Genomic DNA, 26,142 nt, shown 5'->3' on the forward strand with positions numbered 1-26,142 from the left:
ATCTCCTAACGTTAGCTTATTTAGGAGACTCTTACTCATAATCAACATAACATGAGCGTCTGCAGCCAAGCCTCTACATCGCCGAGCTGCAGGGTCATCTTCAGTGACATAAATAAATATGATAAACATTTGTCTTGGTCATGCAGCCAGTGGAAACCGGTGTGATTTAATATCAAAAGACATATTTCAGCAAATCGCAGGAAACGAGAGAGCTTCATTTCTGACAAATGAGGAGGGGAGGAATTTTGGAAGTTCCCCTTGGGGTGCAATAATAATTGAAGCCAGATTTTCTTGTTGTACATGTGGGGGGAAAACACTGGTGGTTTGACATATTTGATTGGTAATGTGAAGACCACACTGCTTGGCCAAGAGGAGTCGGGGAATGCTTTGGGAAAGCATGACATTCACTCTGCCCACAGTATAACGGACCGACTGAAAGCGTGCAGAGAGAGGCAGGTGGAACACACCCTTCTGCTCTGTCTCACATCCCATTATCAGACATCTGCTTGCCACTACCACACAGAAAATCTAGAGGAAAATGAAAATAACAAGTCATAAATGACATGCTTTCACAGATGAGGAGGGCAGGGAAGAGAGAGGGAGGAAGGCATGGAGGGGAGGGGCATTTTTCTCAAGCACAAGTACTTAGTTTTGCCCTTGTTCCTCGGCCAACCTTATTTTAATTGCAGGAAAAGACCACAGAAACATTATTTTTTACGACAAAATTCTGCTATTTATAAAAATGGATCAAAAGCTCTGCAATAAGCATGTTCTGTTTCACAGCGTTCATGGCTATTATTTTAAAAAACATCTCTCCCTCTTCTGACACTATTTAAACCCAATTTGAGTCCAAAAAGCCACTGGGCCGATTTTGCATCAGAGCTGAAATATGAAGGCCCCGGTCCAACTTTATTATGGCCCAAAATCAAACCCTCCACCCAATGCAAGCCCTTCAGTGGGAAACAGCAGACAAAATAGCAAAGCCATGGCAGTGTTTAGTATCCAAAATGCAGGACTTGGAATAAGATGTTCACTGATACTTCATCACTGAGAAGAAGAAGAAAACGATGTTCCAAATGCTTTTTACAGGAGATACTCGGATAAATTAATAAAAATGGGCGATTAAGTGCATTTTCTGTTCCTCTGTTTAGCATTCTTTGGGTCTATGCATGTGCTGGGCGGAACATCGGTCATGATTTGTGTTAAGTGGACGTGTGGGAGGACAGAGTGCTTAACGTGAAGCAGATTTGGCAATGGGATTCATGAAATAATTTTACCGGCAACTATATAAAAACGGTTATTATGCACGTTATGTAACGTATATACTGATAAACTTTGATGACTTTGATGTAAGCTTGCACGAGACGAGAAAGTGGGTTGTAAGAAAAAAAGTAAAATACATACATATAGTGCTATAGGGATGAAGAATCGTTAAGCAAAGGGGTGAATAAGTAAAAAGATTGCTGAAAAAGAGCAAAAGTAGAATTACCATAGTGAGGGCTTGAAGGCCAGCTGTGGTTCAAGGTTGTAAAACAAACCACAGTGGGATCTGGTTCAGGCTCATGGCCCAATGCTAGGAATTTGGGAGCTGTGGGCTGCGCTGAAGCCGCTTGCCCAGGATCCTTTGGGGCAGGGTGCATCGTGGCCCATGGCTTTGAACAGTCTCTCACCTTCCTCTCTCAACCCCTAGCTACAGATTCCCAATTCCCATCCCTGGCCCAGGGCCAGAGGGCCAGGAAGCACCGGGGTAATACCAAGCGTCACTGGCTTCTGGATCTCGTCACTCTGAAACCCGCAATCTGAACCCTCAACCCCAGACCTGTGTTTCACTCCATTTCCCCAACAATCACATGCAATACATGTCTACTTCCATGCTCAACAGAGGCAGGTTTATATGTAAATAGGAATATGGGTGTGTGTGTGCTGAGAGAGATGGGGCCCTGCTTCTGCTCTCCTGATAAAACATACATACTGAGTAGAAATTTCATTGAGATCTCAAGCTTAATTCGGCAAAGTCAAGCTAAATTAGGCTTGTAAACAGATGTTCACAAGTTTTCCAAGTACTAGGTTTTGAGCAGTATATTTAAAGTGAAGGAACACATGCTACACATGAAATAGAAACACTGCATGCTTCGGTGTGTTTTTTCACTTGGGCTTAACCACTCTTCCAAACGCTAAAGTAACATCCAAGAGGCAAACTGTTTTTCTGACACCAGCACGAATACTATCACTCATCCATGAATTATTAAAAAAAAGGCAAGTGTTCAGTTGAGGTTTTGATCATCTCTCTCCCTGCCTCCAAATGTTATCGGTCAAACACCATTAGCACCCAGCAGCTCCTCCGTGGTATTTCTGTCGTGGAGAGCTGCCGAGCTCCACAATCAGCTTGCCACGACTCCCATCGGCTTTAAGCGGAGTCCCACTGGGCTTGTGTGTGTGCCGAGGGGGAATTCATAAGCATTATGATTCATGAAACCAGCAATTACTTAGTAAGTTAAGCACCCCTGCCTACGGTGGTCTGCTCTGAATTGCCAGAAATTCGGCAACTTCTGAGGTGTGGATTTATGACCCCAGTCAAGTCCAATTGCTCTTAATTTGCATCTACCAATTATAGTAATTAAGGCTCCGAACAAGAATGCCGAGTAGCTCTCAGAGCACGAGGGGAAAATGATGTTGTGGAATAAAGCAAGTCAGCAGAATCTAAGACGCAGTCACCGAAGGACTTTAATGACACTGCTACTAAAATGATTTTTGATGACTGGAGCTTTTTCAAAAGGAGTCGAACACAGTCGCGAGAAACAAAATATCCAAGACAACAAAACCAAAACAATGCACCTAATTTGTCACAGTTGGCAATAACAAAATACTTACTTTTTAGCCAAGTACAACAAATCCAATCTTTAGTTGATTGATTTTTTTTCTCACTGGCACAGTACACAATAAACAGAAATTGCTGCTTTCCTGAATTGTGTATTGGCTTTGATGTACTGACAAACTTCCATGACAAAAACTCAATCTATTCTTTTTTATTTTAGCCCAGCAGCATTACTCATCTCCCCTGCTACTCCCAACAGAAGCATGTTATTCATTACGTTGATTGCACTTTAAAGACACTCATACTCGACCAATTATATCATATTTACACAAGATCTTAGGAGGAAACTATTACTTCTATATACAATACAAGCTGGGCTTAGTTCGAGCTCAAACCACCCTCATGACAGCGGTACGCGATGGTAAGACGTTAAGAGAAAGCACTACTGAAGACGGGCCTCTGTTTACAATGACATGGTGTATACTAAAAGTCAGTGTTTGCACTTTGATTTCAACATATCATAATTACAGAAGTCATTTATCTCCCATGCAGTTTACATGTCAGAGAAGTTATAATGTTATAAACAGTCTGCGTTAGGCGTAAAAGTCACTGGATAACATGTGCTCTCCACGATGGCATGTTAAACATGACAGTCTGGCCGGTGTAATTTATAGGCTCATCACGCTCGTAATTCATAATCGGATTCTTGCATCAGATCTCCATGTTGCAGAAAAAACAAAACAAAAAACAAGCCATGCCTTAAGACTGAACAGATATTTCTTTTGGCTTCAGCAGATGTGCATTTCATGGAATTCACACACACATTCACTGACTGCACAGATGAAACTGCTAATCTTTTGTTATATTCTAAGATTTACTATACAGCTCAATACGTTTTTTACAGTCACATGGTGGATACTGACTCATTTATTAACACATTATATCAAAAGTCTTTTTAAAGACGTACTTATTGCATATCCTTGGCTACACATCAGTCAGAACTTTGATGCACCTCCAAACTTTCAGTCTAAAGTACTCTGCAGTTTGTCCTGGCTAATAGCACTGCAAGGGCCATTTATTGAAATGCACAGATGTCGTCCTCAACCCCACTGCTCCTGTTCTGCTTCGCCTTAGTTATGGCTGCACGCACGCATGCATGGACGCATGCACACATGCACACACACAAACAGACACATAGCTTGCCTGGTCTGTTTAGCTTTAACTCTGCTCCTCTGTCGCTTCTGCTGCTAGCTCCAAGCACGGAGCATTCCTGGGTAACAGGGACAGTAATTCAGTGACTTTTTAAGGGCAATGACTTCTTATTGGATTGCATCCTACAGCAGGTACATCTGCAAAGGATCTAGTTGAAAAGGGTCCTTGGATCCTCAACAACTGAACCTGCAGACCTGTGTGCATATTAGTCCATCTCAGATCCTTTCCAGCAATACACGCTCGAAGCTGACGCTGGTAATAATTGCATTTGTGTGTGTTTGAGAGTCTACGTGTCACAAAGGGACAACCCTACGATTTCTCCCACAAATCTGAATGGGCCAGTGCTTGTGAAATCACTTCCTCTCTTAGCAGTAACAGATTTGATATGCTTCCTCTCTGCTCTGAAAATGGACATAATACTGCTTTTATAAAACATGTCAGGATGAGTTTCAGCAGTGGGTCCCTGGTGCCGAGGTGTGAAGGGAATGCTTACTTCCTCAGAACTCAGATTGAAACCAGATTTGTGTCCCCACCAAGCAATTTTCAAAGTGACGTAATCCCACAACCATTTTAATTTGAGAGGCCTTATCTCTAATTAATCGCTAAACACATGCACGGAATAGATTATTCATAACTGGATGCAGCAGAGAACATGGCAGGGGTGGTTAAGAATCTGGCTTACCCTTACGTGCAATCATCTTCATCAAGTTAAAGAAAAACAGGCCCACACCTCGGTGTTACTTTTACACCAATTATTGGAAAACTCGGAAGGAGGAAGATTCCTGATCCAAAGCTTGCTACAGGTCTCTGGCAACCCCTGTGTGTTCAGTAGGTCTGACTGACAAAGCCTGAAGTGTCTGAAACCCCTTTGATATATAAAGGATTTAGAATGACTCGGGACCCAAGCCAGTGCAGTTGTAAGTAAAATAGGTGAAGCAGTGATGCATACTTAGTAGAAATACTCAGTATGCATACAGCCACTGCACACACCATCAACACAGACAAGAAACAGAAAACCAAGGAGTCTCTCACAAAACTGTACGAATGTTACACAGCACAGCGCTCAGACACATAGGCACACGATAAGCATCCAAAATCGAAGTTTACTCCTGCACATAAAGAAGTCGTGCTCCGGCAAAAAGAGTGTTTTATGGAGCTGTAAAATTAAGCTCATTTTATGGATCCAACTGCATGAACCACTACTGTTTTTTTCCACTTGATATTGATTAAGTGGTTCAGTATTGCCAAGCTGGTTCACATTAGTACAGAAACAGTTGTGTTGTGTGTATTTTTGAAGATGCTCATTTTTATCTGTGAAAACGAGTCTCTCTGGCAGAGCCTTTGAAGTTGATTACACTGTGTTTACAGCAATTATTGAATTCTGACAAATGTTTAAAGCAGCCAGATTACATATCAAGGCCCTATCCTTCTTCAGACAAAGAGCAAAAACTTTCCTAAACAAAGTCAGGGAAATGATGGCCATATTTGATTAGGTTAACGTATGCTACAGGTTAAGCAGACAGGCTGAACAAACATGTAATTGGATAACTAAAACAGTAGGTCCTTCTCACTGACGTTTGCCTCGACCTTAAACAACATTTTGTTCTAATTCAAATTTCTTTCCAGCAAACAAAAGACAGAATGAAACAAAATACAACAACTTGCTGCTGGAAGCGCCACACATAAAGGAATTAAAAACGTATGTCTAAATCGCAAGCTTAAAGGAGAGACGGCTCGGACTTTGAGAATACGAGAGCAGCTTAAAAGCCTCTGGTGCTGCCCAGGACTGCAACACTGCAACTGCTTTCTCGTGAGATAGTATCCAAATACTTTTATGTCAGCAAGGAAAAACAGCATAAAATAATTACAATAATCTGGGGCACACATGCTTCCTACATCAGCTAATTCTTCCTCCTCTGCGAATGACTGTGGAGCCAATGTTTATAATTCTGAAGCGGATCTCAAATTCATCCAGACCTCCAAGAGTATTTACACAAAGTGACATTTCTATATGGGAGATTTCCCCTTTTCCCTCGCTAACTGAGGGAATCACACAAGGGGAGAGTACTCCTGGACTTTTTGAGTCATTTTGAGTTGTCAGTGTAGGGAAAGTCAAGGTGTTACTAGGTTAAGTATTGCTGGGATCCCCTGTATCAACTAACAGAGTGCTGAAATAGCGTTCCACAGAACTATAATAAAGGCTGTGTTCAATCATTCGCATCTGGACCCACCATACTGTACATGTGCAGTGACAGTGTTCTCTAAGAATCAGCACGAGATGAGTCGTTTCTGTCTGTTTGGTGGCAAAGACCTTGTTCCAGGACGAAGAACACGCACGACGTGAGAAACACAAAATGGGGGAAAAAAACCCAAAAGGATGGGAAAAAAAGATGAAACTGTTGTGTGATAAACAGACTGAGTAGAAATATTTAACTCATACAAGCACAGAATGAATAGAAAAACCTGCAACATCTCATCTCTGTTCAGTCTTTCAGTTCTTCTTGTTTGAAAACATGTTTCACATGTTTTCTTTACACAGTTCCCAACAAAGTCACTTTTTTGTCTTTTAATAGCCTCCTTCACTCTCCCCTCTCCTCTCTTGCCAGTCAGTGTTTTGGTACAGTGACTCCAGAACAGTGAGAAGGAAGTGGCCCCTGCAGGCCAGGCTCCTGACAAACCACAACTCTAAACAGGCAGTGCTGTGAAAATATGGCATTCAAACAACACAATGCCAAAGCTTCTGACCGCCATGCCGACATCCTAAACAGCTGCAGGCACAGAGAACGTTGAATAGGGGGGAAAAAAACAACGGGAAAAGAAACACATAGTAATAATAAAAAAAGTAGCAGAGAGGGGGAGATTACAATCAAAAACATGCAAAGTAGATCTTAAGCAGTGTCTGAGTCAAGCTAGTAACTGGACAGGGCTGCTTTTTTAAAAAAAACAACAACAAAAAAATGGGGAATTGAGAGATGAAAAAGATCTGATGCTAACACAACAGCCCCCTGTGACTCCATGGATATCTGAAAAACATATTGGACAAATAGCATGCTGTGCAGTCAGAGGCTGCGGGGAGAGAATGAAAAAATGGAGTGAGAGATGGTTTAGGAAGGAAGGAAGGAAGGAGTGGAACAAGTAGTGCTTCTGTTGAGCAGAAAATCTGTGCAGAAAAGAAGTCCAGGTGTAAAGAATTAAAGGAGATGGCACATCAAACAGAGGTTCACTGTGCCTCTTTCCTGTCGCCCTGGTGGCAGGAAATGCTCTAAAGCATCCTGTGAGCTGACCAGAAAGAGACAGACGAGAGGGCGCAACAAGAAGTAAAGTGGAAAGTGAGGAACAGACGAGGGCAAATGTAGAAAATGTTCAACAACATCCTGCAGAGAAGTGGGAGATTAGAGGAGAGAGAAGCACATGGGAAGAAATAATGGGGAAGGGGGAGGATATATGGAATGCTGCAGCAAGAACAGTGCAGAGGAAAAGGAGAGACTAAGGAGAAGAAGGAAAAGCTTCAATAAATGCTATTTGAGATGACTTGGCAAATTTGTGTATTGGATGTTTTTGTGTTTCAAATATGTGTGTCTGTGTAGATACAGATACATATGTATAGCTGAATATCTCCAGCTGATATCATCCTTCAAAAAAAACCTTCTTCTGCTTAAAAACTATTTTGCAGCTTTTAAAAACTAACAATACCAGCCCATTACTGACTGCAGATAATGCGAGACCTGAAAAAAACAAAAAAACAAAACAAAAAACCACTCTTAAAATCCCTGCTTAGATTTAAGAAGAGGAGATGGAATACAAATCAAGGGAGGACAAGATAGCTTTAAACACTGGCTCATCTTCATTACAGAGGAATGAAAGGGAGGCTTTGCCAACAGTTGGACATTTCATTTCAGCATAAAAATATGGAGCAAAGCATATTTGCTTCAGTTAATAATTTTTGCCCCGGTAACATGTGCGTAACAAGAGCAGTGCGATGATAAATTGACATGGGTGGGGTGCTGATTGGAGGGCTGTTGTGCATGTGTGTGTGTGTACACGGGTGTGTGGTAAGTTATAGAGGGAAGACAGGGGACCACACACCAAAGTTGTCTATAATGTGGCTTCACATTTCCTTCAAACCTGCAGCTAAGGTAACATGACTGACGTTCTCACACACAACGCAACTAGCTGTAAAACTGGCCCATTTTGATCCCATGAACAAATTCTGGGGCGAGTTCAACCAAATACGCACAGCAAAGTGTCCACGACAGCCTCGGGAATCTAATCTACTGTGTCTGATATCTGATTCATGCAGAACACAACTGATGTATGTAAACATTCATAATAACTCAATGGCCTCTCTAAGTGAAACAGATCGTTAAGCTAAAGACCTGTGTTCATATGCTGGGAATATATCTATATCTATATATAGAGAGAGATATAGATATATACACACATGCACACATGAACATAACTCAGGACCACATAAAACACTGAATTTGTTTATTTAAAAAGAAATGTTCTCCTTCTAAAATCAAAGTGAAAATAGAGTTGTAGGGGGAGTAATTAAACACATTAGTTTACATTATATACATTAAAATAAACTATTCCAAGCAGTAAGGACTTTAAAAACTGGTAAAGACTGGGAGGAGGAAGACAAATCTAAGCCCACTTTAGTGCCAGCTTCTTGTTCTTTCAAGTCTAGCTGGGCCTCCTGGGGTTGTAATGTGCCTCTTGTTACACAAGCATTAGGCAATTATGCCACTGGTTTCTTACTGGCTTCCCAGAGCCGCAGCAGAGCTTGTGGCTTCACACATGGACATTTGAAAGCATCTGCACATTCCTTCCTTCTCGAGGTCGACTTCTTTTTTTCCCCTCTGTTGTACTTCAGTTAGTTCTGCTCTGGTGTGATGTTCGACTATGTAGCCCATTGATAACTTTGGCGGGAGACTACTGACCACACACATACACGTGTGCAGATATACATGGGTGAATCATTAGAAAAAAGCAAATGTGTGTAAATGTTTACAATCTGGTGGCCACATTATGTTGTAAACCTAATGAGCACCACAATTATAAAAGTGGATTTCAGAAACTATTCTATTATGGAAGTAAACTACTGATAATTGTAACAACACTACAGCTACATGTAGCTTCACTGCTATAAGAAAAAAGGGGCTATAACTCGTCCTCCAAATGCACTTTGTGAAACCTCTTTGTGTATCTCGACACATGGCTCAAGTTCAGCTATTTCTGTGTTAATTTTATGGAGGAAAAAGAAACTAGACAAAGTAGAGACACACTGACTGTCAATACTGTATTTCTATTCCCCTGATAGTCCACCTGGCCCCTGCTACTGCTGTGTGACTGGCCAGTCTGAGTCTCATTGTCATTAAAATGACAGCTTCAAACCAACCACGCAGGATGCTAGAACATCAACATGTCATGAGCAGGCAGAAAAGGAACTAAAACACAATTATGCACAAGGCTGGGGTTTGACTGCAAATGCACATTTTCAGGCACACACACACACACCAGAGCTAGAATGTGTATATCGCACGCTGCAGTTGAGCACAGAGCTTCCGAGGCAGGGTGTATTCTTAGAACCCTAATATCCTGCTTCAGGATGAGCCATTCGCACACACACACACACAATCACTGAGGTTGGATCCCTGTGGTCATGCGGTCAACCCCTGGATCAGGCCCTTTATGAGTGAAGGACAGCTGAGGCATGATCCCTCTTGCCTCTGTCAGCATGCATCCCGAGCTGACTGACAGCAATATGCCAAAACACATGAACAGTTTCCGGGAAGCTCTGCATTAAGGTCTGTCACCTTCAGTGCCACTGAACAAAGCATGCAGAAATCCATGTTGCTTCCAACACAAAGATGCAGACAGATGAGAGGAAAAAATGATCCGCGCTGTATCTGTATGGCTATTTCAGCTTTAAAATGAAAAATAAAATGGAAGGGTTTAATGAGCTCATTTTGGGTGTTTGGGGAAGTACAGTGACATACACTGCACACTTTTAGCATTTACTCTTTCTAAGGAGTTTATATTATATTCTTTTTGTTTAATTCAAACCCTGCAGAAACACATCTTACTTATCCTCAGATATCTTGTTCCCAGAGTTGAGATTTTGTTTCTGGTAAATGCTGAACCCTTTGATTTAAAAAGTAACATGTTTAAAATGAGCTTAATCTGAATAAGATGCATAAGCAGTTCAGGAAACAAATACATGGATTATAGACTAAAGGGACAGTTTTGGCAACTTTACCCAAAATAATAACAATGTATCCCATTGGAACAATTCTACAACAAATTGACTGGATAGCTGTTCAAACTTTATTAAGACCAAAGTGTTGGCCCGTTTGTTCCTAAGGCAAACGGGCCAGCATCACTATCTCACTGTGCCAAAAAAGAGGAGGAAAATAAGTTGTGGTTTACTTGTTTGATTCCCTTGTGGTGAGTCCTAATACTCCCTTCTCTCTATCTTCTCCCCTTTTTTGCACACTACATTGGAGTCATATGCATAAATGGCCATAAAAAATGTATAGCTGGGCCCAGGCTGGGGTTTTCTCCCTCCTAATCTCCCTAAACCTCTAACTGCAGGCCGACGAATACAAGTGTTGTGGTACAATCTTCTCACAGAGTGGAGGGCCTGAGAATAACATCACAGAGGCCACAGATATTTATGGAATGAACCACAGGCTGTACACAGAAGTCAGCAGACACCACAACACAGCACACAAGATGCTGTATACAGCTCCCTGCTCATAGGCAAGACGCTGCCAGCTAAACAAAGTGCAATGCTGTCGTCAAAAGCTTATCAATGACATAGTCAATAGATCTGCGGGGACAGAAAGAGGTATATAGGTTAAAAATCCTGTACTTTAATAAGCATTTACATTACTTTTCTTTGCAATAATCTGTTCAATCGCCTATTGTTGGACAGAAAAAGGATTTCTGGTCGTCAGCTGTGACACTGTGGAGTAAACCCTTAAGTCAACGATCACCATCATAGTTTGATGCTTGAACACAGTGGTCAGCTACTCTGAATCACAGATCAAGAATCAAACCCAGTGCGTCAAATCTAGTGTCCTCTGCTCTATGTTCAAAACATCAGCTCTGCAAACACAAAGCAAATCTTCCCATCTCATTTACAGTTTTACAGGCAAACAGAATTTTCTTCCTTTTCATCATATCAACTATGTGTATCTGATGTGTTTGTGATAGCGTCTGAGAGTTAGAGAAATTCTTCCATGACCCCAGTTGCAACAGCAAATACTGAGAAATAATTATCTAAAAGCAAAAAAGAAAATGGGGGGAAATAATCGAGAAAAAGCTGCAGCTTCAGTGGCTGAATCTAAACTTCCTGTTCACATTACAACATGTTGTCTGAGAACTGTTTCGGCGTGAGACCCTCATCCTACTCCCAAGTCTCATTTGTCGACTCTATGCAGGCTATCCTGTCAGATTCAAAGCATAAATTCTGAGGCGAACTTTAATAAAAGGGGGCGTATGATTTACTCTAGGTAGTGTCTGTCCCCATTTTTAAAACAATTTGATGCTGCATTAATTCTAAACGTCAAGGCAATGTGAAATATGTCCTCTGCATTTACCAGCACCAGGTGTTTCATTTGCCGGAATGACAAAAAAAATGTTTATTCTGGCTGACCCTCCAATCCCCGCTTATTTTATCTTTTTTTTTTCTTGAGAAGAGAGAAAGAGAGCGAATAGATGTATATCTGAAGTAAGAGTGCAGAAAAGAGATCAAAGAACAAAAATGGAGCTACATGATTTAGCGTTAACCAAGAAAGTTTCATGTCTAACAATTTCAATTACACTGTCTCATTCCTCTGCCTTTAAGGCCCAAACAGAACACCAGTGCTGTTGTTTCACACCATCAGCCACTTCACATACGTTTGCCTGCAGGGTGGATCTGCTGTAAGAATCTTCTGTTGGTTGGCTGCAGTTCAGCATGCTCACACGGATCAGTGGCATTTCCCTTTTACGTCGATAACAGCCTAGACTGACCACTATTGATTACTGAAGTACACCATAATGATTGATCGTCCGCATTTAATGCATTATAACAGAATGCAGATAATCACGGAGTATCAAAAGGAATTGGTATAAAAACATGTATTTAAACCAGTCATAAAAGAAGCAGCAATGACATCAATATACACACATGAACTAACTAAAACATCAAAACAGCTACTTAGCCCAAAAAAAAGACCAGTGCAATTAAAGAGATTTAGTGAGTTGGTTTGGCTTTTGCCCACAGTTTAGTGTTAATAACATACTGAAATTTTTCAAAAAAAAAAAATAGGAGTGAAGAGTGTATACTAGGAAAAGATGATCCAGTATATTTTTAAATCCTAAAACTAAAGATGAAAATAGATCAAAGAGAACTTTGATTCACATGGTCACGTCTGGCTGGGCAATCCCCAGACACCGTTTTTACATTCTAAAATCGTGCTCTGTGTAGAGATAAACTTTAACAGCAGGGACTAATTATACCTAAGCTTCCTTAAACAGCAACAGAATTTAGGTGCATAAAAGGTCGCCTCTTATGAAAGCACCTGATTGTTTAGGTAGGTCAATGGAGGTGTCTAAAAGAATCATGATAAAGAGTCCTCTTATTCTGGCGAGATATTACGATTACTGCCATCGTAGCTTCTGAACAGAGTTCATCATTAAACCTCCGCAGCAGCCAGGGAGTTTTTAAATGAACTTAGTGTATATAAGAGTAGGTCCTGGGTGTCACTGTGTGTGGCCTGAGAAGCTCCTCTCCGCTGCAGCAGCGAAGCAAAGCTGGAGCACTTTTCGCTGGTGTAAACAAACGGGGAAATGGGGCACTTGGCAGCCGACTAAAGTGAGTGATGAGGCAAGTGTGCGCTGAAGCATCTAATGAATCATTTACTGGGAATGTTGGGTTTTATGAGCAAAAGACAGATGAGGAGGAAGACAAGAAAGAAGGAGACCAGCTGAGAGCATCGAAAAAGAATTACTTTTTTATGAAAAGAAAAGAAAGTTGGTGAGCTGCAGCTGTCATGGAGACACCTGAGAAGATCGGTCAATGTTTTAACCCAACGTGAGGACGAGATTAGAATACATAAAAATAATCCTTCTGCTAGCGCAGCACCAGCAGCATATGAACCTCGCTGAATTTACTGAGGTGGCTGCTGACGCTGTGACAGGTTTGCACCTTTGAACAGAGCTGTTGTACTGAAGGCCTATAAGCGGTCATATACTCATACGCTACATTTTTACACCTCCAAGGAGAAACAGAATCGCTACTTCTGCTTCTACAACTGAGTGAACAAATATCCAGAGTAGTGAGTGAAATCGCTCTTTATTATAGGACATACACAAAATATCTTGGAATTGTAAAACTTTTTTTTCCCCTCTTTGGCAACTTGTATTCCTTTATCACTTTATTCACACACTCCCATTCATGGAAAGGATGCTACTGTGGGAGATGGGTGCATATAATGTTCTGCCAGGGAATTTTATTAGTAACAGGCAACATCCTGGCTTCACTGGGCTGAGTTTATCTGTGGAGGGGAGATCCCCATCACAACCACTTATTAGGACATATATGTGGCTTTAACCAGGCAGCCATTCAACAGCAATAAGGAGCTGGGTTACTGACCACAAGTGACTGGGAGTGGGACCATTTTAACCAACACCGAAGCAACCGAGAGAAAACGGAAGACAGGAAGGAAATAACAAATACACATAGAAACACAAGGGAAAAGAGAGACATTCAGCAGAAGACGGTAGCATGAAGAAATGTCATGTTCTGGAAACTCCGTGTGGAAGAAAAAGAGACAGGAGTACATCATGTCCATTGATACAGCCACATCATGCTAACTAGATTCTGTATCACCGCTCACGCACAGCTTTCCCTGCCGTTACTGTAGAAACACGAGCGTCTGCACAGATCAAAACAAACAAACAAAAAAAAATGTGGCAGCTGGATGCTTCATAACTCTCCTTTGGAAAGAGCATGAGGTAAATGAATATGTGATGGAATCTAGAGCTGTGTCCTCGAGATGTGGGGGTGGTGGGAAATACGCAGGATATTTTAAGTCTCAAACACATGAGATGTGCAGACACACAAATGGAGAAGGCAAATAATATTTAAATTGCTTCGGTGCAAAATTTTAAAAGTTTCATTTAACAACAACAAGGAGCAAATATTAAGCGTTTTCCTGTCACTGATAAATGAGGAGAGCTTCTTTGTCTCTTTCTATATTCTCAAAGTAAAAAATGAGTCATAAAAACACAAATGAAAGCCATGTGTAGCCATAGTGAGACTTTAAAGATTAGCCCTCTTTCAGTCAGGGATGTCTGGTTGCCCTTTCAGATTTGCCAAATAATCATGTATGTTTTTCATTTTTGTTTTCATCTACAACAAAGGATAATGAGTGCCATGCATGTTTAATGGCTTTATCAAAAATGTATATAATTTAAAATATGAATATACTTAATTTGTTTTTTTAATTTAATATTATGTTAAAAGACAAATTATCTTGGTATTTCAAAGCTGTTCCCCAGCATAGAAGAACCTTTCAATACTATGTTCCCTGAGTTCTAAAAAACATCTCAGTGGAAAAAGGGGAGTGAAAGATAGAAAGAGAGAAAAATGGGAGCAGGGAGTGAAAGATATGAAATTTTACAGAGACACAAACCACAACAAAGTGAGGGTTGAAAGTGTGCTGGACATTCCCCGGGCTGGTGCTCGTACTTGGAAAAAGACGGCCTTTTCAAGACAGGAAAATGATTACAGCTGTGTAAATTGACAGCGGCCTTGTAGCTAAAGATGAAGAGGGCGAAAGACGGGAAGCCTGCAGCCCCGTCATAACTCCAGCTTGGTCTACAAACTGCTGGGGGTCGACTCCTTCGGGGGGGGGGAGAAAAACATCACACGATCAAATTAAATGGTGTTAATTGCTGCCAAATCAGCCTGGTGGTGGCTATCAACTTAGCTTAACAGCATTCCAGTCAAACGCGTTTGTTTTTCCATCTCTGCGTAAATGCTAAATGCACACCGTGCTGTGAACGCGGAGAAGCTGAAAGGCACTGAAGTGTGTTGGAGCTAAAGTAAAACATCAAGATAAGCTCCATCAAGATGTTTACACAGTTTCACTATTTTAGCTCGCACTCTTCTCTCTTCTCACGTCTCGTCTCCTAGGGTGGCATTACAGTAAATCTTGGTTTTAGACATTGTGAGGCAATCATTTCAAGTACAGTAGACAATAACAGCATAGCTACTTAGATCAGTCATTCAATTGTGACAACAGATGTGATTAGTGGTAGACTTTAAACAGAATTGCAGCAAATGGCTACTGGGACTCACAGACATATTTCTTCCTATAGCCACAGTTTGTTAGAGATTGTAAACACACTTTGGTTTGCATGATTATAGACTCTCCCTATGACTTTCTCTATGCAACCTGGGGGAGCACACGCAGTAGGATTCGGCACAGATAAATCGCAATATTATGTCAACAAGTCTTTGATCTCAGGGTTATCAATCATGTGACTCATAAGTGTGATCATTCTAAATTGGAGGGCAGATGTGAACAGTGAAGGTGGTGAAGATAATGCCTGGTTAGGAATGTAATTCCTGGGTTTTGCTGAAGAGAGGGAAGTGGTGGCTCTTGGCTTCTGTCTGCAGAAGTTAGAAGACAACTGGATGTGGGTGTGTTTGCAGCATACAAACATACCATGCCTGCTGCTAGTGTTTGTCACATAGTATGCCTATATATTTGTGTACCCTGCACATCTGGGTGGGAAGTCATGCAGAAGGTGATCGCCTCTGTGACTGTATGTGCCCCCCCTTTGACAGCATGCAGTATGTCCACGTCTGTGTGTGTGTGTCCATGTCTGCCTGGGTTAGGGTGGAGCATCGTGCGATGGAATCTGGTGTCTGTGAGCAAATGTGGGCACTGCAGCCACAGAGCCACCAGTCCTCTAACTACTAGAGGTAAAACATTACTGGCCAGTATGGGCTGAAATTGCATGGCTGGTCTAAATGGTTTTTCGGGTGAAAAACAGAGAAAAACTCCAGATTATTTTCCATGCCCACAAAGACATCATTTATCATCTGACAAGATAACAACATAGCCAACATGTCAACAAAATAAATCTATGCAAAGTTGCCACGGAAACTGAGCAGATACATCCCATTAGCTGTACTAACTTGTACCAAAACAAACAGCAAACATTTCAGCACTGCACACTGTGTGAATCTCATTATGCTGGTGATCGATATCGTTCTTGCTCCATTAGCTCAAATACAAAAGTGAGACTGTGAGGGAGACAGTTTGGAAACTTTGGGTGAAATGTGCACAGTGTAGGACAGAGTGCAGGATTTTGTACATTTGTGCTTTGGGTATCTTTAGGGCTAGGCCCTCTGAGACTCTGTGCTTTTTGCAATCAACCTACTTGTGACACGTACTCCAAGCGAAAGTGGCAATGAAGCCTAAAATGGCCTCTCTTCTCCTTTTTTTAACCGCCTAACTTTTTCCTCATTTCAAATCAACTCACATTGCACTCGCAGCTGCACAAAGCATTAGGCACCACTTTTATCTCCCTCATTACATGTGTTTGCCAGCTCCATATCTGCCCATTCGCACAACTGCTCTCCCTCTCTCTTTCACACACATACGTGCTGCAGGGCTGTGGTTTTCAGGCAGCTATGACACAATCCAGATTCTTTTAGCTGCCTATAGCAGGGAAATGTGCTTTGTGCGGAGCTCTTTCCCTACCAAGTCCAGATTTTCCCTGCGTTGCAGCTTTGATCCACATGGCACGAGGGGCTTGTGTCAACAGTCTTCTGTTTCAGCTGGAGGCACGGCAGACCGCCAAGATGTCATTGAATTAATTTCAGGGACAGCTTTACCACTTAGAGGTGCTGTTACCCACCACATCCTCAATCCCCCCCCCTCCCTCCCCCCCTCCAAGGTAGCCAGCATCCTGAGAGACAGGTGAGCACCCATATATATGTACATGGCTACCAAGCATGTAGTTCCAGGAGGTTTAATGCTGAAGTCGTATGTGCGCTTTAAAAGTATTACATGTTAATGTAATCTAAATTATTAAATTTAATGACAGGAAGGAAGTGGGAAATATTTGCCTAATAAAAGAAGGGGAGAAGAAATTCCAGTGACAAGAAACTGACTGAATTATAAAAAGAAGGAGAATCAGATACAAACATCCTCATAGCTGCTGTTTTAGAGTGATTGTGTAGCACTTAACTAACAAAATAATAAAAAATGAAATAAATAAATATTTCAAAAAAGATAAATGGATCATAAATTATAAAGGAGACTTGGTGGCAAGAGATTGGCTTACTGGTAGATGTCTTTTCGCAGCACAGTGCGGGTCAGCGGGTTATCAGCCTGAGGAGCCATACTGAGGGAGCCTAGCTTCAACACCAAGGTGTCTTCCTTCTTCATGTGGGAATCTACCAGGACACATACAAATACACAGAACACAAAATTAACCACTTACAAAGGAGAAGAAATGGTTTGATGCAGAAAAATATATATTGCTGATTTATAAAAACAAATGAAGTCAAAGCATATGATAATTGTTACTGGCAGAATTCATTAGTGTTATTATTTTTACAGTAATAAAGGTTTTAATCAGACCTCATTATATATACTGTACTATTCTGTCTCATGTATCTTTGCATTCCGTTGTGGAGGCTCTATAATGTCTTTAAACAAAGTAATTCTCTAACCTGACCCAAGCTGTTTGTCTTGTGTCCCAGGGCAGAAGACCCTGATCACACTTGTGTTGATGTAGATGAGAGGAAGACATCGAGAGGTCAACGTGTGGCTTCTCATTGGCTGACCTGCTGATTTCCCACGCTCTCTGTAGCGTCTTGGTACCTTCGCCTGAAAATTTATGAAGCCAAAAGTACAGGTGATGTATTCAGAAGATCAAGGTTAGCTGGCCTCTTAAACTGCATCAAATTATTTGAATTGGCTTATTTTTTTCCAATATATTTCATCTATTAATGTTAAAACTGATTAAAAATCATCAGGATTTCAATTCCTGTGCCCAATACTTTTTATAACTATATTACAAAAGGCTACTTAAATGAAAAGACATTTGTTATGCTGTTTATTTCCCATATGGGCCCAGTGTTAACAAACTTCACAGTTATTAGAACTGACAGACATTTTTTGCTACCTGGAACACTCCTGCTACAGTGGCCAGTAAGGGACAGGACAGAACCACATCAAACGGCTGGGCTGTCAGCAGGATTTCTCTCAGGTACAGCGGCGAGCTGTCTGCCAGAGGATCAGTGGTCACCTGCTGATTGACAATGGTAGCACTGCTGCGGGCTGGCCGCTCAGGCCGAGTGGTGAGTTTATGACGGACATTTTTGGTGATAGCTTGCGTGTAGGTGATTGACAGAAAGCCGTGCTGCTGGTGAGAGCCCTCCAGGACTTTAGCTGCCGTCTGGCCAGCGGTAAGACAGGACAAATCACACATGAGCGATATCACACAGGAGTCACACGCAAATAAAATTCATTGTTTATTGTTTTGACTAATTTTGTAGGTAAAGGTTAAACCAGAATAAAAATAAATGAATAACTTCTTGAGCTATTTTTCTCAGATCGCATTTTAATTTGAAATATTTTTTACCAAGAAAATTCAAGAGAATCACGTTGGAATCAATGATCTATTTAGTTTAGAGGATTAGATTTACACTTTCCCTTTCAATTTCTGAAAAACCTGACATCACTTTTTCAGATATAGCTCAAAAAGCATGCAAAGCTTCCATTTTATTACTTATTTGAAAAACAATTATGGGGTGAAAACAATTAAATACAGAGTACCTCTGAAAAAAGAAGTTTCATTCTAAATGTTTAATGATTAAAAGACAAGCTGATTGATTATAGGCATCAAGGTAAAGTGCTACAACATCCAGTAACAGTGGATTAAATAGCTGCTGACAAAAGGATTCATTAACTGATCATTTTCTAAGTTCTACACCCTTTTAGGAGACTTCCTATTAAACCTAAATAAATACAAAGAGACCCAAATAGTGATGTTCAGACTATCTACCTGATCTATTCCTCAGAGACAAAGTGCTGTATGTGACTTTTTGTAGTTATTTTAATTACTTAAACTGTTTTTTTATCTGTTGTTGTTCATAGAACGTCAGTTTTGTACTGTGCTGGTTTAAAAGCATATTTAAAATTGATTTACATCAGAAGCCTTCGATTCTGAAACACCTCTGAGGAACATACAGAACTCTATTAAGCCACTGTTGATGGAGGAAAAAAAAGAAGAGCGGGATTCTTACAGGAGAGAAAAAGCCAGAGAAGTGGCTGAAAGACTCTTGCTTGCTGACGGGTCGAACCAACACAGTGCGTCTGTTCAGCTTGTCAGTGCAAGAAAGGACCACTCCTCCACAGCCGCCCGAGCTCCGAACACCCTCCTCCATACTGGAGGGAAGGAGAGAAAGGAGATGCAGAAAAGAACAGAGGAGAAGTCGTCACACAGAGAGGGCAGAAAAGATGAGGAAAAAAAGCTATAACTAGAAGAAGATAATTAAATATAGAATAAACTGATTAAACCCACAGGAAGCTGCTCCAGCTTGAACCAACTGAAGTATTACATTGTCATGGTCTTATACTATCCAGCAATAAAGATGTTGAAGCAACTGTTTAAGTTGTGTTTTGAATGAAAAGTACACAAGGTACCCAAAGCACTTTAAAAAAACGAAGATTCAAAAGTTTTCTTTGCTTTAATGTTTAATAATTTCAGTTTCTATTCATTATCATCTGACTAAACTGCATAATTATGGTCAAATCTGTGCTAACTGACACATTTTCATTTGCTTGCCAGTATAAGACCATCACCAGAATGAAATTTGTCAACAAGAAAAGGGAATGCCCATGTTTTAGTCTCCTCCAGCAGACACAGAGAAGAAAGGCTCTCAATATTTTTCATTGGTTTGATTATTCAGCTAGTCAGAATCACTGGAGAGACAGGTGAGTGTTACACCATGAGCAAAATTTAATTCTGTGATTATATTTCCACCTGTTTTGATGTTATTAATGTGTTCATCATAGCCAAACACAATATTTTGTCATTTATCTTCCTTTAGTTTCCTGTCTCTCCAGCACGAGAAGAGATAAGTGACCTTGATTAGGAGCAATAAGATGGCGAGGCGCAGTATAAAGAGACCTAAGGCTGCCATAGCTGTTCTGACATAGGCAGAGGCCTCACCACAGATGTCTCCTTGCACTGCAGAATGAGTCCTTCATAGGTGCCACAGTGCCAGACCTGCCCTGGCCTGGAGAGAGACACAAGGCCCATCTTAAAACAGTACCTGCGATTACTCGTGTTGCTGTGCCAGGGCCTGAAAATGTCTCATCAATGGCAAAATACAAAAGTGAACCACAGGCCGATGCTAACATTTTTATCAACCTTTGAGATACTAGAGTTACACACCCCTATAAATTTTATATACTAAGAATATTTGATCTTTTCATTTATTACTATAGCCATACATAAGAAGCAGAAACCACAAATAACATGAACGCAGACATAACAACACAACAATTACCATTCTCAATTTGCAGTACCACAAAAAAAACAAACAAACATAAAAAACTACCCCAAATCTGGAGAATGTGAAACACACACAAACAGTATCAAATGGTGCACAATACATTATGGCAAAATGCTTCGCACAGTGGAAATGGTTCAATACCATCAGCATCTTTCCTTTTAGTAACCCTCTCACTCACCTTGCCCACCTCTCACTTCATTACACCCCATTAGTATACTGAGAGTTCAGCGAGAGAGGAATGGTCCCAGCGGTGAGTGTGTTTCTGTGTGTTCCCTGCATTGTTACATAGTGTGCATGTTCTTTCTTTGCACACTTGTGCGAATATATCTTTGTAATCTGCTCTCTCACTTGTGAGAGTAACTAATCGACACACGGACCCCCCACAGCTCCTCGTCTCTCTTTTCTCCCTCTAAGCTTCCATCCAGTCATCCTTCGCTGCCTCCTATTTGTAGAACAGCTGGAAGACATCAGCTCCAATTTGCGTGAGATGCTCAACAGAGTGAATAAGGGTGCACTGTATCTCGGGAGCATCTCTGTGCAACAGTTAAATGTACGTCTTTCCGACAACATGGCAAATAGCCTTACAGAGTCTACCACTCTGCCGCCTTTTTGCCTTCATCTCACTTCAGTTTCCCTCCTCAGCTTTATAATAAGTGAGCCCAGTACCGATGAGGTGCAACACCCACCTAATTTGTCCTCCCTACAGACTACTTCTGTCATTTTCTTTCCCTCCTGCTCACTTTTTCTGTCTAACTCCAATTTTGATACAATCACGAATTCAGTTATATATTTACCTCCCATATTTACTTGCCCTATCTAACTTTCCATTCATTTTCCAGCAGTGAGATAGCTAAGGCCAGATGAGGCATTTTCTCTGTCAAGCTTGATCTAATCTAACCCACTGCACACAAATAACCTGGGTTGGGTGATGAAATACCAAACAATTATCTGTTCAGAATGATTAATATGGACTCCACTGGATGTGGGCTCTCTTGTATTTGTGGATGACGGGGATTAGATTGGGCCCGCAGCCCAGAGGTCCTCCACTGTGTCCTAAACAGCCATGACTGTAACCTGGCTTGGATAATGAAGTGCTTCTGCCTGCCAGAACATTGTTCAGTGAAAGTGTGTTGGGACCATGTTGTTTAATTCACATTAAACTGAAATAACCTAGAAATGAGAAAATTGACTTATTATCTACTTAGGAAGGCATAGAGGTCTAGTAAAAAGATTAGGCTTGGCGCTGCCTCAGAAGCAATTAGACACACACCTGTGGAGAGCAGAACCGCACGATATAATGACCCAAAGCACCTTCACTCTCTAAAAATGTCTAACCGCTGACTTGGTCCTGGCTTAAACTGTTACTCAATACTGTACAGAACACATGTGGCCTGACGGAATATAAATTAACCAGCTACAGCAAAACAGGGAGGTCTGTGAGACGCCTGTTAGACAGTCAGGTTCACAGCCAAGGCAATCAACTCAGTCCCTCTTTGACCTGTAGTGACATGCCCAAGATCCAGATAAGATGATTTTAAAATCTGGCAAATCAGCATCGATAGCTATTATCATATCGATGGTGAGACCGTTGATTGCTAATGATGGGGTCCAGTACAGGCTCAGGGCCCATGAAGATCAATCTCTCTTTTGCTGTCTGGCTCGATCAGAGCATAAGACACTTACAGGGGTGTATCTACACCGACACTTATGAACACACACTGCAAAATACACACAAAAATAGTCTGCCCGCTGGATGCAACATGCAGCAGATCGCTGTTTCATTATCTCCTCAGACAGAGACGGGGGGAATTGCCTCCTGCTAAGCGGTCTCTTCCCAACAGAACAAGACTTCAGGCACGTACAAAACATGCCTTTGGAACTGCTGAGTTTATCGCCGAGGTATGAGATCGTAGCACGGAGAGAGAAAACTAAGGATTTAGACACTGAAAATAACGTCCCTCTTCAATTAATGGGAGACACATGTATGTGGGGCATGGGAAAAAATCTGTACTTTCATTTCAAGCTGCTCTATGCTACAGTATTTTCTTTCATCATTTCAGAACCCAGAGCTAAATTAGCCCATTGTGACTGTAACTTGACATGGGGAGAGATTACCATAAAGATGCAGTGGAACGTCGCCCAGTGGTTTTCCTCCCCTAACAACGTGTTAATGTTTCTGTGAATCAATTCAGACACCGCAGACAGAAAGAAAATGACTGACGGACTGACTGAACTACCGCTCTGTGAGTCAGAGTTGGGCCGGCCCAGAATCCATTCCGCGCGTCTATCTAGTCAGTCGGTCCATCTGTCTGTTAGTCTGTGGTCAACACCACAACAGCTGTCTGGAAAGACAAGGACGTTGAGGCGATAATCCAGAAAATTATATGAGCAGAAGTGGGAACAGACCAAAGTGGCAGTACTGGTGGTAAAAGTGTGTGTGGGATTGCAAAAGCACAAGCGTAAGGGGGCTGCATGGTGTCCTGGTGGATAAATGTGGGATCCCAGGTTTTACTGCAGTTGAGTCTACATAAATTACTTACAACATTTACTACAAAAGCTTGCAGGCTAAAAATTTGTGGGGGGGAAAAACCTATACAGACCTATCCAGGGAAAAATCAACAAAGCTCCTTAGTAAGATGTCAACAACAGAACAGAACATCAGATATCCTTGCTGTAAGGTGCCGGGGGTTCAGGCTTTTCCTTTAATTTGCTCTGTCTCTTTACATGCAGTAGATCCCTTCGTACCTGCATATGTAGTGGTCGATGTTGAAGCTGCCAACTTTACATTTGATCTTTGTATAGACATCTTGGACATCCACAGAGGCACTCAGGTCTTCTAGTTCACTGATGACGCAGATCTCTGGCAGAAAGACAAAAACAAAAGAGAATATAGTATAATAATAAAGACATACATTTACCAAGAAGCTCAAATTTGTATCAACTCTTAGTTTGCAATATTCTGTGGCCAGCCTAGCACTTCACAAACAGGCATTACAGCTGAACTTGGACTGCATGAGAGGAAGTTTAATCTGTGCGAGTGAATTTCATTAGCCTATCCAGGTCTTGCCTTTGGCCATAATCCTGCTGTGGTCAGTTCCTGCACAGTGGATGCTCAGTGTGTTTTTGAAGCTAGACCAGTGTTGCTGATCAAGACTGAAGCCACACAGATATACACACACACACACACCCAGAAAAATGTGCAAACGCATGCAGCATTTGTATTGGTATGCCTGGCTGTGTTTCAGTGCTCTGTTTGTATTTCAGAAGGCAAAGCATCTTCTCAGTTTAACACGATATCCAACTGGCCCCAGAACCCTCAATCTGTCTTAATGAGGAAAGAGAGGGTGAATGTGTATTTACAAAATATTGAAAAGCCTGTGGACTCTTCTGTGTGTATTCCTAAGGTTGCATGTGTGTACCTCTGAGCACCTTGTGTGCAAACAAAATTCACCCACTGCAGGCAAAGTGAGTAAGGTTCATAGAAGGACTGATTAACTTTGTACTGAACCGAGCTTGTGAGCTTAACTGTTGAGTCGCTCTCATTGTTTCCACTGAGAAAGTCCCACAATCACAGACTAGCTTGGGAAATTGGACATTGTACATCTGAAACTATGGTTGCTGTTGTACTGTTGCCTTGTGGTAATTCTGAGAAATGTAGATGTTCCTAATAGCTTATTAATATTGAAACACAAGGCTTGTCAGCTTTATTGTGGATACCGCGTGGAAAAAAAGCCTCTCCCAAGTTGTTTGATACTCAAAAAGTCATAGTCTCCAACACAGTGCTGATATTGATATATGAGTTTTCTAAACCCACCCTGTGAGAGTACTGGAAACCCTTAGTCCCTTCATCTTAGAATGGCTCATCTTGAAAGGCAGAAAGTGTACCACTGATTTGTGCCTTCAGCAAAAGCCTCTAAACACTCACGCTTCAATTTCTACCTCTAAACTTCCAGCACATAAAAGCATAACATTATACCGGAAAACCAATACGTCTGGAACGGCTATTTTTCCATTTCTCTGGAAAGACAAGAATGTGATTTCCTTTGCGGCTGAAAAACATTACATCATAACAGTTTTTCGCAGTCTTATATGTGGTTTATCTCCAAGAATGCATTTGTGATAACAAGCGTCTAAAAAAAAAAAAAAAAAAACTGCATGTGCACAATTGTTGCTTTCAATTAAATACTTAATGTGCTGCACACAGAAAATCCACGGGTAAGATCATTTTGCAACTCAGATGGCACATATTAAGCCAAAATCCAAAGTAATGCCTATTTAGGATGTCTTTAAATCAAACCATCTCTGTGAGGTCCTCAAAAACATTCCATTTCCACTATTAAAGACCTTAAGCTGGGTGATCTGGTTGGCAGATGCTAAATATTACAGCCACCAATTAAAGGTGAATCTAGCCTTTCATCGCCCCAGTAAATTTAAAGGGACAAAGAGGCAGTTCGCTTGGGATTCATCACCCATTTATTTATTTATCTTTCCCCTCCACCCCCCTCCTCTCCAGCTGCCTTTCCCTTCTTAGAGCTTAACATATGACTGAGAAAGCAGGCGGGCACCGATCCTTTTAAGTGTTAATATATAAAACCTTTGAATACTGTTTTGCTCTCATACACAGCAAAATGAAACTTTTATTTTTCTTTTCGCCTGTCCCGTTTGGTTCTTTTGCCATCAAACTGAAGCATTTTCATGAAAAACCTTCCCCCTCTTTTACACTTGTTTTATTGTATAATTTCGATAACATTTTAAGGAGCTTGGAAAGAAAAGCATCTGGACTCAGGGTAGTCCAGATGCTTAATCACCCTGCCTAATCACACAAGCCAAGGTGTAAAAACGGGTGTGGGTCACAATCAGCCAAGGTTTCGGGTGACCTAGCCCCACCCTATCATGTGACTTTCTGAGGTCAAATGGCCCACGATGTGAGTGGGCATTAAGGCATCTGAAAAGGGATCGCAAAACTGGATTATAGATGGCAGACAGTTGGTGTTGTAAACCACCGCCTCTGTTCAAAGATGGTCGTCTACAGTGGACATAGATGGCTTCTTTCACTCCCCTTTCAAACCATCTGTCCAAAATGTGAACATTGGCATCCTCAAAAGAGGATGTCCTTTGTCCTTTAGATGTAGATGAACAGCCGAGTCTTGTCGAGGTGAGTCATCTGTTGTGCGTTTATGAAATGGCTGTTTGATCTCTCCAGTGTAGAGGTCTGAGCATTCCTCGCTACACTGTACAGCATACACTACGTTGTTAATTTGGTATTTGGGATGAACTGAAGAAGCTTCTCGGCTGAGAGGTGAAACGTCTTCAAGAAAATTAAAGAAGTCAAGACGCTTTTCTTTCTTCTTTCAAAGCTCCTTAGACTACGATGAGCTGGATGATTGAGAACCTTCACAGACATTTTTAATAACAGTTACTAAACATGTTTTTGTGTAGTCGGATGTGGTGCTGTTAATGCTAATGCTCCCCTGCTTCTTTTTCAGCTATTTAACACACACAGACAGACATCTAA

The 26,142-nt window shown here is 41.3% G+C and overlaps 1 protein-coding gene across 4 annotated transcripts in view; it reads right to left on the minus strand.

The window, feature by feature from the left end:
• Positions 1 to 26,142, minus strand: part of vps13b (vacuolar protein sorting 13 homolog B) — a 314,335-nt gene that overhangs the window by 108,359 nt on the left and 179,834 nt on the right. For 2 of the 4 annotated variants that reach the window (XM_026183458.1, XM_026183459.1), the window contains exons 27-31: positions 23,373 to 23,487; positions 19,353 to 19,494; positions 18,230 to 18,502; positions 17,775 to 17,931; positions 17,384 to 17,495 (exon numbers count right to left, since the gene is read on the minus strand). In XM_026183458.1, coding sequence (XP_026039243.1) covers positions 17,384 to 17,495; positions 17,775 to 17,931; positions 18,230 to 18,502; positions 19,353 to 19,494; positions 23,373 to 23,487 — 799 coding nt within the window. Of the gene's footprint in view, positions 1 to 17,383; positions 17,496 to 17,774; positions 17,932 to 18,229; positions 18,503 to 19,352; positions 19,495 to 20,281; positions 20,349 to 23,372; positions 23,488 to 26,142 lie in introns of those variants that run through there. The other 2 variants (XM_026183460.1, XM_026183461.1) reach the window with 2 other exon arrangements.

This window comes from Astatotilapia calliptera, chromosome 11 (assembly GCF_900246225.1).
Source record: "Astatotilapia calliptera chromosome 11, fAstCal1.2, whole genome shotgun sequence".
NCBI lineage: Eukaryota > Metazoa > Chordata > Actinopteri > Cichliformes > Cichlidae > Astatotilapia > Astatotilapia calliptera.